The sequence below is a fragment of the Thalassophryne amazonica genome, chromosome 8 (assembly GCF_902500255.1).
Source record: "Thalassophryne amazonica chromosome 8, fThaAma1.1, whole genome shotgun sequence".
Taxonomy (NCBI): domain Eukaryota; kingdom Metazoa; phylum Chordata; class Actinopteri; order Batrachoidiformes; family Batrachoididae; genus Thalassophryne; species Thalassophryne amazonica.
Window position 1 is genome coordinate 97,718,282 of NC_047110.1, and position 16,186 is coordinate 97,734,467.

Here is a 16,186-nt window from a genome sequence, read left to right on the forward strand (position 1 = left end):
ACTGCAGCAACTTTAAGATACACTATTGGAGCTGGAATTACCGTGGCTGCTGGCACCAGACTTACCCTCCAATGGATCCTCGTTAAAGGATTTAAAGTGTACTCATTCCAATTACAGGGCCTCGAAAGAGTCCTGTATTGTTATTTTTCATCACTACCTCCCTGAGTCGGGAGTGGGTAATTTGCGTGCCTGCTGCCTTCCTGGGATGTGGTAGCCGTTTCTCAGGCTCCCTCTCCGGAATCGAACCCTGATTCCCCGTTACCAGTGGTCACCATGGTAGGCACAGAAAGTACCATCGAAAGTTGATAGGGCAATCGTATGTGGCTCTGCAACAGACTGGCATCCTGTCCAGGATGAACCCCACCTCACACCCTATGACTGCTAGTATAGGCTCCAGACACCCCGTGATCCTTAATTGGAGTAAGGAGTTCAAGATGAGTGAGTGAGTGAATGAATAATGATGATATTGTGGAAGAAACCTCAAGCAGACCAGACTCAGAGGGGTGACCCACTGCTTAGGCCAGTGTTTCTCAACCTTTTTTGAATCGTGGCACCCTTTTTATATTTACAAAATCCTGCGGCACACCACCAACTAAAATAATATTATAATGCTATTACCTCTGGTTTTGCGCAAAACCCAATTATCGCAATAGAAAATCGATACAGAAAACATCGCATTTCAAAAATCCTCAAGCATTTTGCGCTCTGATCTCAAGTAGGGCTGTCACGATTAGAAATTTCTGGAGACGATTAATTGTCAGACAAATAATTGCGATTGACGAATATATTGTCTATTTTTTTTTTCTTTTTTCCCCTTCTTTATATTCTACTATTGTAGTATAATTACACAACTCTGGAAGAACGTTTGGCTTCTGTGAGTGGAGAAACTGGGAATGGTGCAACATTTTTATTTTTATCTTCATTTTACATACAGTCCCAACTTTTTCTGATTTGTGGTTGTTTCTGTTGCATTTCTGAAATTGTTTCTCCTCATCAGTCACGTTTTGTGCTTAAACACTACATTAAGCTCAAGACTGAACAAATAAATACCTTTGGAAAATAACAGCTGTTAAAGTTCAGAGTTCTCACCTGCTTTTTGTGATCTGTGCGTCTGAACATTGTTTTTTTTTTTTTGTGTATCTCAGTTCATTCATATATTCTCATTTTTTAAATATGTTTTTAAAGATATTTGACCGTTTATTTCATCTCATGATCTCATAAATTCAGCATACGACGCGCACATGGTGTGAACAGGACGGTAACGGCAGAATCACACCTTTAGAGAAAGTTCAGAGAGAAGTAAAAGCTTCACGTTTTCGTTTTGTTAACATGTTCACTCCATTTAAAATCCTCTCTCTGCTCCGCGCTCGCTGCGCACTGAACGTGTCGCGCCTGCATTCAGGAATCTCCCTCACCCACCCCCTCCCCTCCCTCACCCACCCCCTCCCCTCCCTCACTCACCCCCTCCCCTCCCTCACTCACCCCCCTCCCTCGCAGTCTGCAGCCTGTTAACTCCGCGCGCGTGCACACACAGGCACAGACACACACACCGACAGCTCCGCATTTTAGACGGCTTTTGAAGGAGACGGCAGTTTTAATCGGCCGTCAGCCTCCTTGTTATTGTCCCGCCTTAAGACGAGAGCGAGGCTGCAGCACAATGACGTCAGATTCTGAGTCGTTTTATGCTTTGTGGATAAAATAAATAATTCACGGTAATCGCGAATATGAAAAATAATCGCGAATATGAAAAATACCCACGGCACCCCTGACGATCGATCACGGCACCCTAGGGTGCCGCGGTACCCCGGTTGAGAATCACTGGCTTAGGCCATTCTAACAGTTACAACATTTTGCAAAGTTTTACAAAAGAGAACATAACACAACAAAGGATGAATTTGACGAGAAGTCCATGCAGCCATCCATTCTACAGGCAGGGGTCATCCATCATGCCTTTCAGTAACAGTTTTCATCTTCTGCCTCAGGAGTCCTTCTGTCCTGCACACCTTTGTTGCCAACAGACACTTTATAGAAGAAATTGGAGTCCTCACTGAAGGAATGTACGAGAATCATGGAGAGAATGTTGAGCTTGGAATTCACGTAAGTGAACTGCACTGGTCAAGTTGTATGAAGAAAGAAGCAGAGTCTAATCACCCAAAGTAATAATTACAGTCCTGGAAAACTAAATGTAGGTATTGGAGTGCATATCAATGAGATTAAACTGAAATTGGATTAACTACATTAAAATGTCGGTTCAGGGCAGCACGGGGCTTGGTGGTTAGCACGGTTGCTGCACAGCAAGAAGGTCATGGGATCGATTCTCACCTGTGGCCTTTCTGTGTGGAGTTTTCATGTTCTCCCCATGTTTGTGTGGGTTCCCTCCGGGTGCTCCAGCTTCCTCCCACATCCAAAGACACGCGGGTTAGGTGGATCATAAATTGTCCCTAGCTGTGTGTGCGGGTGTGAATGTGTTTGTTTTTCTATATGTGGCCCTGCGACAGACTGGCGTCCTGTCCAGGGTGTAAGCCGGCCGCATCATGCCCTTTGACTGCTGGGATAGGCTCCAGTCCAGACCCCCATGACCCTTAATTAGAGTAAGCGGTTGAAGATGAGTGAGTGAGTGAAAATGTCAGTTCAGCAGCAACCAGCAAATCCCTCAGAAAATAAATATTTATATTCCTTCAAAGGGGAAGTCCAAAAATTTATAACTGCTGCTCTGTTTTTTTAAATTGTTTTTGAGTTCATCTTTTCATTTGCGACAAATACTATCACAGAAACTTGCTAAAATGACAGATTATACAGTTAGCCACATAGCTTAGCCTCCTTGCTAGTTGTTGGAGCCTGTGTTGCTGCTGTAAACAGAATAACACACCCCCTCAAGCAGCTAACTTTACAATATGTCATTTTAAAAAGTTTCTTTACATTTCCTGAGGTAAGTATGTACACTTCTAAGGACATTATTACCTGTCTGGTGGTAAAATGAAACAGGTTAACTGTGTCTTTTTAGCTTGCCCCGCCAGTTACAGTGTAGCTATGTAGCATGTAGTGTTGTTTGCCAACGAAAATCATGTTCATCTCGAGTGAAAAGATGAGCCCAGAAACATCTCAGAATAAAGCTTTGGTTGAAAAAGCCTAGATTTAAGCTAGGTTTGTATTCATATGCCAAGCTAACACAATCAGCATTACCAAATTATTCATGATATTGGTGACCCCCCCCCCCCCCAAAAATAGAATACAAATAATGAATGTTTATGAGTTCAATGGTACAAATATTTTATGAGATGAAAGCTGGAATTTACCATTCAGCGAGGCAAAGAGGCATATATATATATATATATATATATATATATATATATATATATATATATGTTTGCTTCAATGGGGCAACATCAGAGGCCTTCCCCGTTCGCAGTGGGGTGAAACAGAGCTTTGTTGTTGCACCAATGCTGTTCAGAATCTTCTTCGCCATGCTCCTCCAGTACGCCTTGAAGGATTGCAGCAATGCAGTGTACATTCACACCAGGGCCGACGGCAAGCTTTTCAACATCGCCCGACTTCACGCCAAGGTTGTGGAGGTACTCATCCATGAGATGCTCTTTGTTGACAATGAAGCCTTGACATCACACTCCAAAGATGGTTGGCAGCAGCTTGTTAATCTCCTCTCTCATGCCTGCAAGGAGTTCAGCCTGACCATCAGTCTGAAGAAGACAAACATCATGGTGTAGGGCACAGTTGCTCCCCCTAACATTGACGGGTAGAGCCTGGAAGTCGTGGAGCACTGCACATACCTTGGGTCAACCATCTCTAACTCACTCTCCATTAATGCAGAGGCGAGCAGCAGGATTGTGAAGGCAGCAGCAGTTATGGCAAGACTAAGCCACAGAGTCTGGAACAACTCATGCCTCAGTGAGAAGACAAAACTGCACATCCACCAGACCTGCGTGCCCAGCACACTCCTCTACGGTATCGAGGCATGAACCGCCTATGCCAGACATGAGAAAAAGTTCAACAGTTAACATCTGAGGTCCCTTAGATGAATTCTGCACATCGGATGGCAGGACAAGGTGCCCAACACAGAGGTCTTGGAACGCACCAACATGAGCAGCATGTTCACCATTCTTGGCAAACGGCACCTTAGTTGGCTTGGCCACATCAGAAGAATGGATCTGGGCTGCATTCCTAAAGATCTACTGTACGGTGAGCTGGTAGAGAGGGCAAGCGTTTAACTGGTCGACCACGCCTGCGTTTAAAGGATGTCTGCAAGAAGGATATGAAAATGTGCAGCATCCAGAGGTGTCAAGTAACAAAGTACAAATACTTCGTTACTGTACTTAAGTACACTTTTTAGGTATCTATACTTTACTCCATTACTTATTTTTCTGCCTACTTCTGACTTCTACTCATTACATTTTCACACAAGTATCTGTACTTTCTATTCCTTACATTTTTAAAACAAACAGCCTTGTTACTCTTGGCTTCAGCGCCGGTGGATGTGCAGTGCTGAGGTGTCAGCGCACATCCACCGGCGCGGCTTCACCGAGGCCCGAGGCGTCAGTGCAGTTCCACCGGCGCGGCTTCACCGAGGCCCGAGGCGTCAGTGCAGTTCCACCGGCGCAGCTTCACCGAGGCCCGAGGCGTCAGTGCAGTACCACCGGCGCGGCTCCACCTGAAGCCCGAGGCGTCAGTGCAGTTCCACCGGCGCGGCTCCACCTGAAGCCCGAGGCGTCAGTGCAGTTCCACCAGCACAGCTTCACCGAGGCCCGAGGTACCAGCGCACATCCACCAGCGCGGCTCCACCTGAAGCCCTTGGCGCTGGCGCAGTTCCACCGGCGCAGCTTTACCGAGGTGCCAGCGTGGATTTATCTGACCATGGGTCCGAAGAAGGCACTGACGGCGGAGGAGGGAGACGATATCAAGAAGTCCCTGGACTTTTTGTCTGAGGAAATCTCTGTTGTTAAAATGCAGCAGAAATCCATTATGGAGCTGGTGGAAGAAGTGAAGGCTCTCCGGATCCAGAATGCTGAGAAAGACCGGCGTCTGGTGCACCTGGAGAACCGTGTTGCGGAGTTGGAACAGTACACAAGGATGAACGACGTTATTATTACAGGAATTCATATTAAACCTCGATCCTATGCACGGGCGGTGTCAGAAGACAGCGGAGGGGAGGCCAGTGAGCAGGAGGCCAGCTCAGTGGAACAACAGGTGGCTGACTTCCTGCAATCTAAAGGTATTCAAATGGACTGTAATAACATTGAAGCGTGCCACCCCCTGCCCAGGAGAGAGGATGGAGACAAGCGAGCTGTTATAATGAGGTTTGTCAACAGAAAACATAAAATGGCATTGTTAAAACAGGGACGGAAACTCAAAGGAACAAACGTATTCATCAATGAACATCTGACCAAAAGAAACGCGGACATCGCCAGGAAAGCTCGTCTCTTAAAAAGCAGGGAAAATTTCAACAGACATGGACATCCAACTGCAAAACATTCATCAAACTGAACGGAACACCAGAACAAGCGAAGGTTATGGTAATCAGGAACATCAAGGAACTGGACAAATATGATCAATAAGGTATGAGGACACAAACACATCACAACACCATGACACAGACCAGAGGAACCTATTCATCTACTACATCATCAACATCTGGAGACAAGAAGGATATAACTCACAGGATTGCTGATCATGGAAAACTAGAACTGAGAACATTTAAATACACAGACCACAATGTACTGGACTTGGAGCATGATATAGACCCGGACAATAATTTCTTCTCAAATATCAATGACAGTTGTTGCTATTATACAGATGAACAGTTTAATCGGATCATTAAAACGGATAACAAATTATCAATAATCCATTTCAACAGCAGAAGTCTGTATGCAAACTTTAACAACATTAAAGAGTATTTAAGTCAATTTAAAAAAATATTTAACATAATTGCTATATCAGAAACATGGATCAATGAAGATAAAGGAATGGATTTTGAACCAATCGAAGCAGTGGTTCGCAGATTGAAGCAATGCTTCGACCTATTGTTTCATTTATTCTTTCTTTCTTTCGCTTAATTTTCCCCCGCTAAAACCCTAAAGAGCATACTTCTGTGAGTATTATTTACCTTTTCTATGTTAAACCGACCTGTTATGGTCTTCTGAAACAGTTGATAGATGTATTTTATAACTTAAAAACGGGAGCGACGCTAACACGTTAGCATGTCTATGGCATTTTCAATGTTAAAAGTTAGCATGAAGCAGTTCCAGCTGTCTTCACGTTCGGGTGCATTTGTTTTCAAATTGTAATATTTCTTAAATTTATTTTTGTTTATATGTTAATAATCTAATGATTATTATATACAGTTTCAGAGAAAGAGACAAAAAGAACCTGAATAGAAACACAACAGAAAATAAAATATAAAAGTGACTAACAATGAACATACATAAATACATACATACAGAAATAAATAAGTGTTTCCTGTGAACACCTAGTGACTCTTACACCTCCATTTCATCCCTGTTTTATTTAAGTTTAATGACAGTTTGTTTCGGTCAAACCATATTTTCAATGTGTTAATTTCTTCAGTGATTTCCTCCAGAACTATCTGCCAAACTAGAAAACTGCTGCATCCTAGTAAGAGCAGAATACTACTGGAATGAATTTGAATAAGTTTTTTTTTCTTTTCTCTCACTAAATGGATGCTGCACTCACTCCAGTTTATTGTCTGGAATAGTCCCAGATTGCATTTCACAGCTTCTAGAATTGAAACATTTTTGTGCAGGTGGTGTTGGGGGGTAATTTGGGGTTTTGGGTCTTGGGCCACATGTAGAATGAATCAGTTTTTAAATTAAGCTTTCAATTCATATAGTGGCATCTACCTTTTTTTTTTTTTTTTTTTTTTTTAAAGGTTACTTTATACTTTAAGTAGGTTTTGGAGCACATACTTTTTCACTTTTACTTGAGTAAAGAGGTCAAGTTGATACTTCAACTTTTACCAGAGTGTTTTTAAACTGCAGTATCTATACTTCTACTTAAGTAACAAATGTGTGTACTTTTGACACCACTGGCAGCATCAGTGTCAACACATGGGAGCAGTGTGCAGAGGACCGTGCAGCCTGGCACCTTACTGTCAGAACAGGTGCACAGAGGGCTGAGCAGGAAAGGAACCAAGGCCTTGCTGAGCAATGAGCTCAGAGGAAGGAGCGACAGCGGCAGCCTCAGCAGGCATTGCAGTACACGAACAACAAATGCAGCAGAAATTGTCACTCCTGCGTTGGAATGATAAGTCATTCGTGCAGGTGCAGATAGAAACAAAAGACAAACATTTCCTGTATATTTGTATTGTCAACTGTGTCCGTAGCATGGCCCAAGCAGTGGGTCATCCCTTTGAGTCTGGTCTGCTTGATGTTTCTTCCTCAAATCATCAGAGGGAGTTTTTCCTTACCACTGTCGTGTGTGTGCTTGCTCTGGGAGTTGGTAAGGTTAGACCTTACTTGTGGCAACTTTGGCACTAAATAAAATAAATTAAAATTGAATTGGAAAAGTGTAAAAAACAAACAAACTGGACGCTACACCATCATCTCCTGCAGATGGACAGATGCCAGGAGGATTATATATAACAAATATTTAAAGTTCTTATTTGAATATTTGTTACTACCACCAAGATCTGAACCCACGGCGGTTCCACCCGGACCCGCACCCTGGGCTTCTGTACACACCACGACAACCCTCCTACTAGTCACACGTAGCCCCCATGACCCCTGTTGCTGGTGATGGCCGGTCATGGGCCCGACGCTCCAGCGCCATTCATTTTCAGGGCTAGTTGATTGGCAGGTGAGTTGTTACACACTCCTTAGAGGATTCCAACTTCCATGGCCACCGTCCTGCTGTCTATATTGACCAATGCCTTTTCTGGGGTCTGATGAGTGTCGGCATCGGGCACCTTAACCCGGCATTCTGTTCATCCCGCAGCACCAGTTCTGCTTACCAAAAGTGGCCCGCTAGGCAGCTCGCATTCCATGTTGGCTCCAAGCCAGTGAGCCGGGCAAATAAAATAATGCAAATAACCCTGCCTTCCCCTTCCACCCCCACAAAGTACAGACTGATCATCCCTAACTGTTCATCTGCATGCCTGCACAGCCCCATTCCACTATATTTGTGAAACAGCAGGACCTTCGTGGCCGGGACGATGGTGGGGATCGAACCCACGCGGCTCGCACAAAAGACCGTTCCTCTACCAGGTCAGCCAAAGGGGAACTCCCCGTTAGCCAAGCTAGCGGGAACGTCTTTTCAATTGGGACCCGGGACTTTCATCCCGCTACACATCTCCCCACCATTTTTGACTTTGTCCCGAAGTCACAGGTGCATGTTAGCATACTCTGTGATCCACATCCTGTTCATGACGCCAGATTGAAGCAGGACGACAGTGGGGATCGAACCCACGCGACTCGCACAAAAGACCGTTACTCTACCAGGTCAGCCAAAGGGGAACTCCCCGTTAGCCAAGCTAGCAGGAACGTCTTTTCAGTTGGGACCCGGGACTTTCATCCCGCTACATTTATCTGACAGTAAACTTTTTTTTACCCATTTGTCTATTTGACTCCTTTACTTCTTACTGAAGTATTTTTTTCCCTTTTCTTTTTACTGTTGTTTATGCCTCTATTACTTCTTACAGAAGTATTTTCTTTTATTATTGTTTATGCACCAATGACACCAGATCAAATTCCTTGTTTGTGAGAACTTACTTGGCAATACATTAAATTCTGATTCTAATGACTTTAAGTGTGTATTGTTGCTAATATAGGTGTGGACATGTGGAGGAAGCATTGAAATAGTTCCATGTTCCAGGATTGCCCACATTGAGGGGTACCATAAGCTCTATGTGCATGCAGTGGGTCTGGCACAGAGAACGGATGCCCTAAGAGCAGCAGAGGTCTGGATGGATGAATACAAGCACAATGTCAACTTGGCTTGGAACCTGCCTTTTAAGGTACTTTCTTCAAAACATTTTCCCGACCCTCTTCCTTGGAAATTCCCAACGATGCCTGTTTTTTCAGAGTGACTCTGCTCCACCCACAACTGATTAGCTAAGACTTCCAGCTCTTGATTTGTTGAACGTATCAGAATAAGCTTAGCTATGGTTGGAGCAAGGTGGTGTTGACTGAAGCATAACTGCTCTGTAGTTTTGACCGAGCTCAACTTCTCTGCTTTTAGCACTTTCATGATATAGCCCTCTTTCCAGTCTTCAGGGACATTGGCGTCCTTCCAGGTCCCATCTGGGCCTCCTGATTTTCACTTAATGAGTGGTCTTATGGGCTTCCTTCATCTCCTCTTTTATTGGTAAGACAAGGCTGTTTAGTGACTCCTGCTGTTTGTTCTGGTGCAGGTCTGTTTAGGTTTTAACTGACAGAATCCTGGTGATGTTTTATAGTTTCTATACATTTTGTTCCTCTGCTACTATGTGCTGCATTGTAAGGGCCCTGTCACACCTTGATGATTTACCCAGAATATGAAAAATGTGTCGAATACACTAGATACGTTGAATAGGTTATGCAGCCATCACACCATGATGATTTCCACCCTGTTTCCACCTAGTGGTCTGGGTCAGTACTGCATGGTATGGTGCGGGTTGTAGCAGTTAAATCTGGTTTGGCTTGTAAATCCACAGCTGGCAGAACCCTTTTGTTTGGCAGGTGGAACATGTAAATGTTGACAAACACATCATCGAGCATACGCACACTGTTGTGCGGCCTCTCCCCTTCACACGGTGGCCAAACAGAGTAATTTAACAATTCTCAAATTTTATTTTGTCATGGTGGATCGTGGGATTTAATTTCACTGCATGCAGAATGCTGAAGAATGGCTTTAATATTTGGTTTAGTAGTTAGCACTGTTGCCTTAACGCAAGAAGGTCATGGGTTCAATTCCCACCTGTAGCCTTTTGCATGTTCTCCCTGTGTTTGCATGGGTTTCCTCCCACATTTAAAGACATGCAGGTTAGGTGAATTGGAAACTTTATAATTGCCCAGGTCTCCCTTGCACACGAGATCTTGATCGCAGTGAGACTAAGCTGGTTGAATCAAAATTAAATTTTTGAAACAGTCTGAACTTCACTTGAGGACTACAGCTTTCAGTTGTTCAGCCAATCAATGGACGTATTTTGACTTCAATTTCAATTTATTTTCATTTATATAGCACCAAATCACAACAGTTGCCTCAAGGCGCTTCACACAAGTAAGGTCTAACCTGACCAACCCCCAGAGCAACAGTGGTAAGGAAAAACTCCCTCTGAGGAAGAAACCTCAAGCAGACCAGACTCAAAGGGGTGTTCTGCTTGGGCCATGCTACAGACACAAATTACAAAACAATTCACAAAACGAACATACAGGAAATGTTGCCGGTGCACAGGACGGTTTCCAGAACAGATACCACACCCATCTCTGAATGGAGCCGCACCTCGAACAGAGAGAAAAGACAAAAAGCAGAATCAAGCATCAGAAAGATAACAAATACAGTGTAATTTGTCAGCATTAAGCAACAAGAAAAACAGAAGAAATATTAGGTGATCATCAGCCATGAGCCCTAAGCTTCACTAAAAGACCCAGAATTTAGATAAAGTTGAGGCCACGGCACGCTCCGCTTCCTAATAAAATGAATTAAGAGAGTAAAAAAGCATAGAAACATACTATGCCAGTATGCTAGCCATACAAAAGGGAAAATAAGTACGTCTTAAGTTTGGACTTCAAAGTCTCTACAGAATCTGACTGTTTTATTGACACAGGTAGATCATTCCACAGAACAGGGGCACAATAATAGAAAGCTCTATGACCTGCAGACTTTTTATTCACCATAGGGACACTAAGTAGTCCTGCACCTTGAGAACGCAAAGCCAGGGCTGGTACATAAGGTTTAATTAGGTCAGCTAGGTAGGGAGGTGCCAGTCCATGAACAATTTCATAGGCTAGTAGCAGAACATTAAAATCTGATCTCACTGGGACAGGAAGCCAGTGAAGAGATGCCAAAATGGGTGTAATGTGGTCGAACTTTCTGCTTCGTGTCAAAACTCAGCAGCAGTAAACCAGAAAATAGAATATTGCAGTAGTCCAATCTAGAAGAGACAAACGCATGAATCAGGGTCTCAGCATCAGCCATAGACATGTTTCTTGTAAGTTACTTATGAGTAACTTACAAGAAATGTGTGTCAACAGTCCATAACTTACCTGCCACTTATGGCCTGTGTATGCGGGACGTACGTATCAGACATACACTGGCATACGTTAAAAATTCTGTGCATGCCCAAAACGTTTTGACGTACTCGCTGTATCACGATGTATAGCACTGTACTTCAGCGTGCTCTTAACTTATACAAAACTTACCTGTAAGTTATTAGATGTACGCCTTTTTTAATACGGTCAGCATATGCTGGATAAATCATCAAGGTGTGACAGGGGTGTAAGCTCTGCCTCATATCCTTGTGTTTTATTTTGCTCCTGGTGGTGCTTTGTTTTCTTGAATCTTTTTTGTGCATTTATCAGTCACCTCTTTACCTTGCTCCAGTTTTCCATTAAGTCCACTGAAATCTTATTTAATGACTTAGCTGGATACATTTATTAATAGTAAAATAAAGTATAAGTGTTTGTTTTCTATACATTTTCAATGCAGGATCACGGAATAGACATAGGCGATGTCTCTGAGAGAAAAAAATTCAGAGAAACATTACAATGTAATACGTTCAAATGGTATCTGGATAATGTGTATCCCAGGTTGGATCCTTGGGACAATCTCCTTGCATACGGAGCGGTAAGTTTAGTGTTTTATGTGATGCAGTACAAGTAGATGATACTGGGTGTAGTACTGGGGTAACTAGTGGGTTTTATGAACCAACATTGGCCATCATATTGTCTGAAGATCAAGTTTGACTGGAACTAATGAAATGCTTCCAATTACAGATGAGAAATATTAACTCCAACATGTGCATAGATGAAGGTTCTGGTGATAGCCACACACCAGTTGCCTTAACCTGCTACTACTACCAACCTCAAGTAAGTGAATAACAAAGGTGTTGTTTAATGTGACTTCACCTTGAATAAACAACAGGGTGTCATTGCCATGTGGACCCACCGCCAAAAAGGAGAGAAGGAAGGGCCTGGTGCACTGTTCAGTGGACAGTAGGCAGTGAACGGGGCGTAAGACCACACGGACTGGTACTTCAATCTTGGAAAGTGGAGCATCACCCCTTTGATGGGGAAGGCACCCAAACTGGTTGGGGAGGGTGAGTGATGCCAACTTGAAATAGTTGGACTCACAAAATGGGCTCTGGAACCAAACTCCTGGAGAGGGGCTGGACTCTTTCTCTGGGGCTGTCTGGGGGGATTCTCACAAGTACCAGGGTAACTGCCATTGTTTTGGAGTTTACCCTGGTTAACAAGATGGTTTAGAGTACCCAGTGTTCTATGAGACACAAGGTAGAATCCTGGAAAAGGTTCCTGACTGCATAGTTCTACTTGGAGACTTCAGTTCTCATGATTGTGACGATGGAGAAACCTGGAGGAGAGTGATATGAACTCAAGTGGTGTGTTTTTGTTGGACTACTGTCCTAGTCATGGACTGTCCATCACAATTACATTGTTCGAGCACATGGGTGTTCATAAATACAGTTGGTACCAGAGAACCCTTAATTAAAGGTCAATGATTGATTTGATAATTATGTCATAACACCTGCAAGCATGTATCTTGGACAGCTGGGTGGAGAGAGAGCTGAGCTGTCAACTGTTCACCATCTGGTGATAAGCAAAGTCTGATGGTAGGGTGAGCCACTGAACCAAACTGGCAAACTTTAAGGAGTTGTGAGGGTTCTCTGGGAATGGTTGGTGGAAAAACCTGTCCAGATGACCCTTAATTAACATCTTTGAAAGACCTTCTCTTGCGTTTTGATAGAATTTGGGGACATAGAGTCAGAGTGATCCATGTCCAAGGTCTCCATTGTTGAAGTAGCTTCTCTGAGTTGTAGCCAAGTAGTTGTGGGCTTTTGCCAACGATGACAACCCAAGAAGCTGCTGGTGGACACCTGCAGTAAGGCAAGCCATCAGGCTGAAGAAGGAGGCCTTTAGTGTATGGTTATCACTGGGATAGCCAGATTTAGCAGACAGTTACTGGCAGGCCTGAAGGACAGCCTCAGTGGTTAATGTGAAATTTTTGTGATGATGCTCATAATAAAATGAGAAGGGCGGTGAAGGAACAATCAGGAGTCAGACATAGCGATTGAGAGAGATTTATTTTTGGTTGAAGCAGAACAGATGCATCTGGAGAAGTCCCCAATACAGCATGCAGTGTAGCGCCAAGAGCCTTTTGCCCACTCCCAGAGACCCATTTTAAGGACCTCAGCCATAATACACCATTAACTCAGGCTTAGGAAAAGTTTGGAGAGGCCATGGAAAAGTATTTTCATTTGGCCTCAAAATAGTTCTGCAAACAGCAAGAAATTTCAGAAAAGGTCAGCAGGGCAGTTCTTAACCCATGCTGTTCTAAACAATGATGGCAACATTGCCAGGTGGTGAGGGAACACTGAGAATCCCCCCAATCCTACTGATATTTCTTTCTCAGAGGAGGCAGGAAAGGAAAGCTTGGGTGGATCTAGTACCATCTCTCTGGGAGAAGTCACTACGGTAGTCAAAGAACTCCACAGTGGTAAGTCGCGAGGAGTGGATGAGATTCACCTTGAGATGCTGAAATCTCCGGATGTAGTTGGGCTGTCATGGCTGATAGACCAGTGCAATGTTGAATGCAAGTCTGTGACAGGATTTTGTAATTACAACACTGCACACTCAAAAACTTTAATTTCGATTGAGTTATTGGATTTCCCGCCTAAACCCAGACATGCTACCAGTTTGTGTCCTTGGACAAAACACTTCATTTGTATTTTAAAGGGAAAGCAACCTGCTATGGACTGGTGTTGTGTCCAGGGGAAGTCATAGACTCTCATCCACTTCACATTATGTAATAAGGGGATAACCACCAGCCAGAAAGAGCATCAGGGCCTAAAAGTCTGACTTCATCCAGCTAAACCAGGACAGTTGATAACCCTGAACAGTAAAAAACATTATCGCTTATTAACCTGCTTGATTGCCTAATCCTGTGAACTTTTTCCATTTTTAATCTCTGCAGGACTCATTTTACCGCTCGACTGGTGAGTTGTACATCGGTGACATCAAGTCCCACAAGTATGAACAAAATCAGTGCTTAACTGACAGTGATGGCAATGAGGAGCCTAGACTTTACTACTGTAATGAGGCTTTGGAGAAAGGAATGGGCATTTACTGGGACTTCACTCAGGTACTACAAAACCATCATGTTCAACAATAACTGCAACAAGTCAAAGGTGACTGATATAACAAAATGTTGAGTGCTTGAAAATGATGTGACACATGAACATTCTCCACACTTTACTCTCTTTTCTAGGGCAAACAACTGAAGAACAGACTGACAAAGAGATGTGTGGAAGTCATTAACAGCAAACTTGTAATGCAGAAATGTACCGGCCAAAGTTGGGAAGTGCAAAAAATAATCAAAGCCTTTTAGAGGGCAACAAGAAATACTCTTGGTCATTGGTCAGTGGTTAATAAATGTGTGTCTACAATGGCAATAACTGATTGTTAAATTTAGCTCCTCTTAAAGTTACATTGTGTATGATTTTGGGGTGCTTGTTAGCAGAAATTGAATGTAGCATTCATAACCATCTGTTCATTTGTGTAAGAACAGACCTCAAACAAGGAATTGTGTTTTCATGAGCTTAAAGTGAACCCTTCAAATCTCGCGAGCCCCCTCGTGGAGGCTGCCATGTTACATCACCATGTCGATATGGTCGCAATTACAGGCAACATGTGACTTAGTGGTTAGCACTGTTGCCTCACAGCAAGGAGGTCATGGGTTCAATTCTGACATGTGGCCTTTCTGTGTGGAGTTTGCATGTTCTCCCTGTGTTTGCATGGGTTTCCTCCGGGTGCTCCGGTTTCCTCCCACATTTAAAGATATGCAGGTTAGGTGAATTGGAAACTTTCTAATTGTCCAGGTCTCCCTTGCAAAAGAGATCTCAATCTCAGTGAGACTTCTTTGCCTTCTGGCTGTTCCCGTTAGGGGTCGCCACAGCAGATCAATCGGTTCCATCTCACCCTGTCCTCTGTATCTTCCTCTGTCACGCCAACCACCTGCATATCCTCCCTCAGCACATCCATAAACTTCCTCTTTGGTCTCCCTCTTCTCCTCCTGCCTGGTGGCTCCATCCTGAGCTGTCTCTCTGATATGTTCATTCCTAATCTTGTCCATTCTCGTCACTCCCAAAGAGAATCTCAACATCTTCAGCTCTGCCACCTCCAGCTCTGCCTCCTGTCTTTTTGTTAGTGCCACAGTCTCTAAGCCGTACAACATAGCTGGTCTCACTACTGTCTTGTAAATTTTCCCCTTCACTCTTGCTGATATTCTTCAATCACAAATCACTCCTGCCACCTTTCTCCATCCACTCTACCCTGCCTGCACTCTCTTCTTCACCTCTCTGCCACACTCTCCATTACTATCAACAGTTGACCCCAAATATTTAAACTCATCTACTTTCACCACTTCTACTCCTTGTAACTGCACTATTCCACTGGGCTCCATCCCATTCACACACATGTACTCAGTCTTGCTTCTACTGACTTTCATTCCCCTTCTTTCCAAAGCATATCTCCACCTCTCCAGACTAGAATCAACTTGCTCTCTACTCTTACTACAGATCACAATGTCATCTGCAAACATCATAGTCCATGGGGACTCCTGTCTGATCTCATTCGTCAACCTGTCCATCACCACTGCAAACAAGAAAGGACTCAGAGCTGATCCTTGGTGTAATCCCACCTCCACCTTGAATGAGTCTGTCATTCCGACTGCGCATCTCACCACTGTCATACTATTCTTGTACATGTCTTGCACTACCCTAACATACTTCTCTGCCACTCCAGACGTCCTCATACAATACCACAGCTCTTCTCTTTGCACCCTATCAGAAGCTTTTTCTAAGTCCACAAACACACAATGTAACTCTTTCTGGCCTTCTCTGTACTTCTCCAACAGTATTCTCAGAGCAAACATTGCATCTGTAGTGCTCTTTCTTGACATGAAACCATATTGCTGCTCACAGATCTTCACCTGTTTTCTAAGTCTA

At 43.6% G+C, this 16,186-nt stretch overlaps 1 protein-coding gene across 3 annotated transcripts in view; it reads left to right on the forward strand.

Moving 5' to 3' along the window:
* LOC117516143 (probable polypeptide N-acetylgalactosaminyltransferase 8) overlaps positions 1-14,984 on the forward strand; it is a 24,722-nt gene extending 9,738 nt beyond the window's left edge. For 2 of the 3 annotated variants that reach the window (XM_034177042.1, XM_034177044.1), the window contains 6 exons: positions 1,983-2,097; positions 8,795-8,980; positions 11,653-11,790; positions 11,940-12,032; positions 14,155-14,322; positions 14,449-14,984. In XM_034177042.1, the coding sequence (XP_034032933.1) occupies positions 1,983-2,097; positions 8,795-8,980; positions 11,653-11,790; positions 11,940-12,032; positions 14,155-14,322; positions 14,449-14,568 (820 nt within the window). In that variant the 3' untranslated portion in view covers positions 14,569-14,984. Of the gene's footprint in view, positions 1-1,982; positions 2,098-8,794; positions 8,981-11,652; positions 11,791-11,939; positions 12,033-14,154; positions 14,369-14,448 lie in introns of all 3 variants that reach the window. The other variant, XM_034177043.1, reaches the window with a different exon arrangement.
* Positions 14,985-16,186: the final 1,202 nt, after the last annotated feature.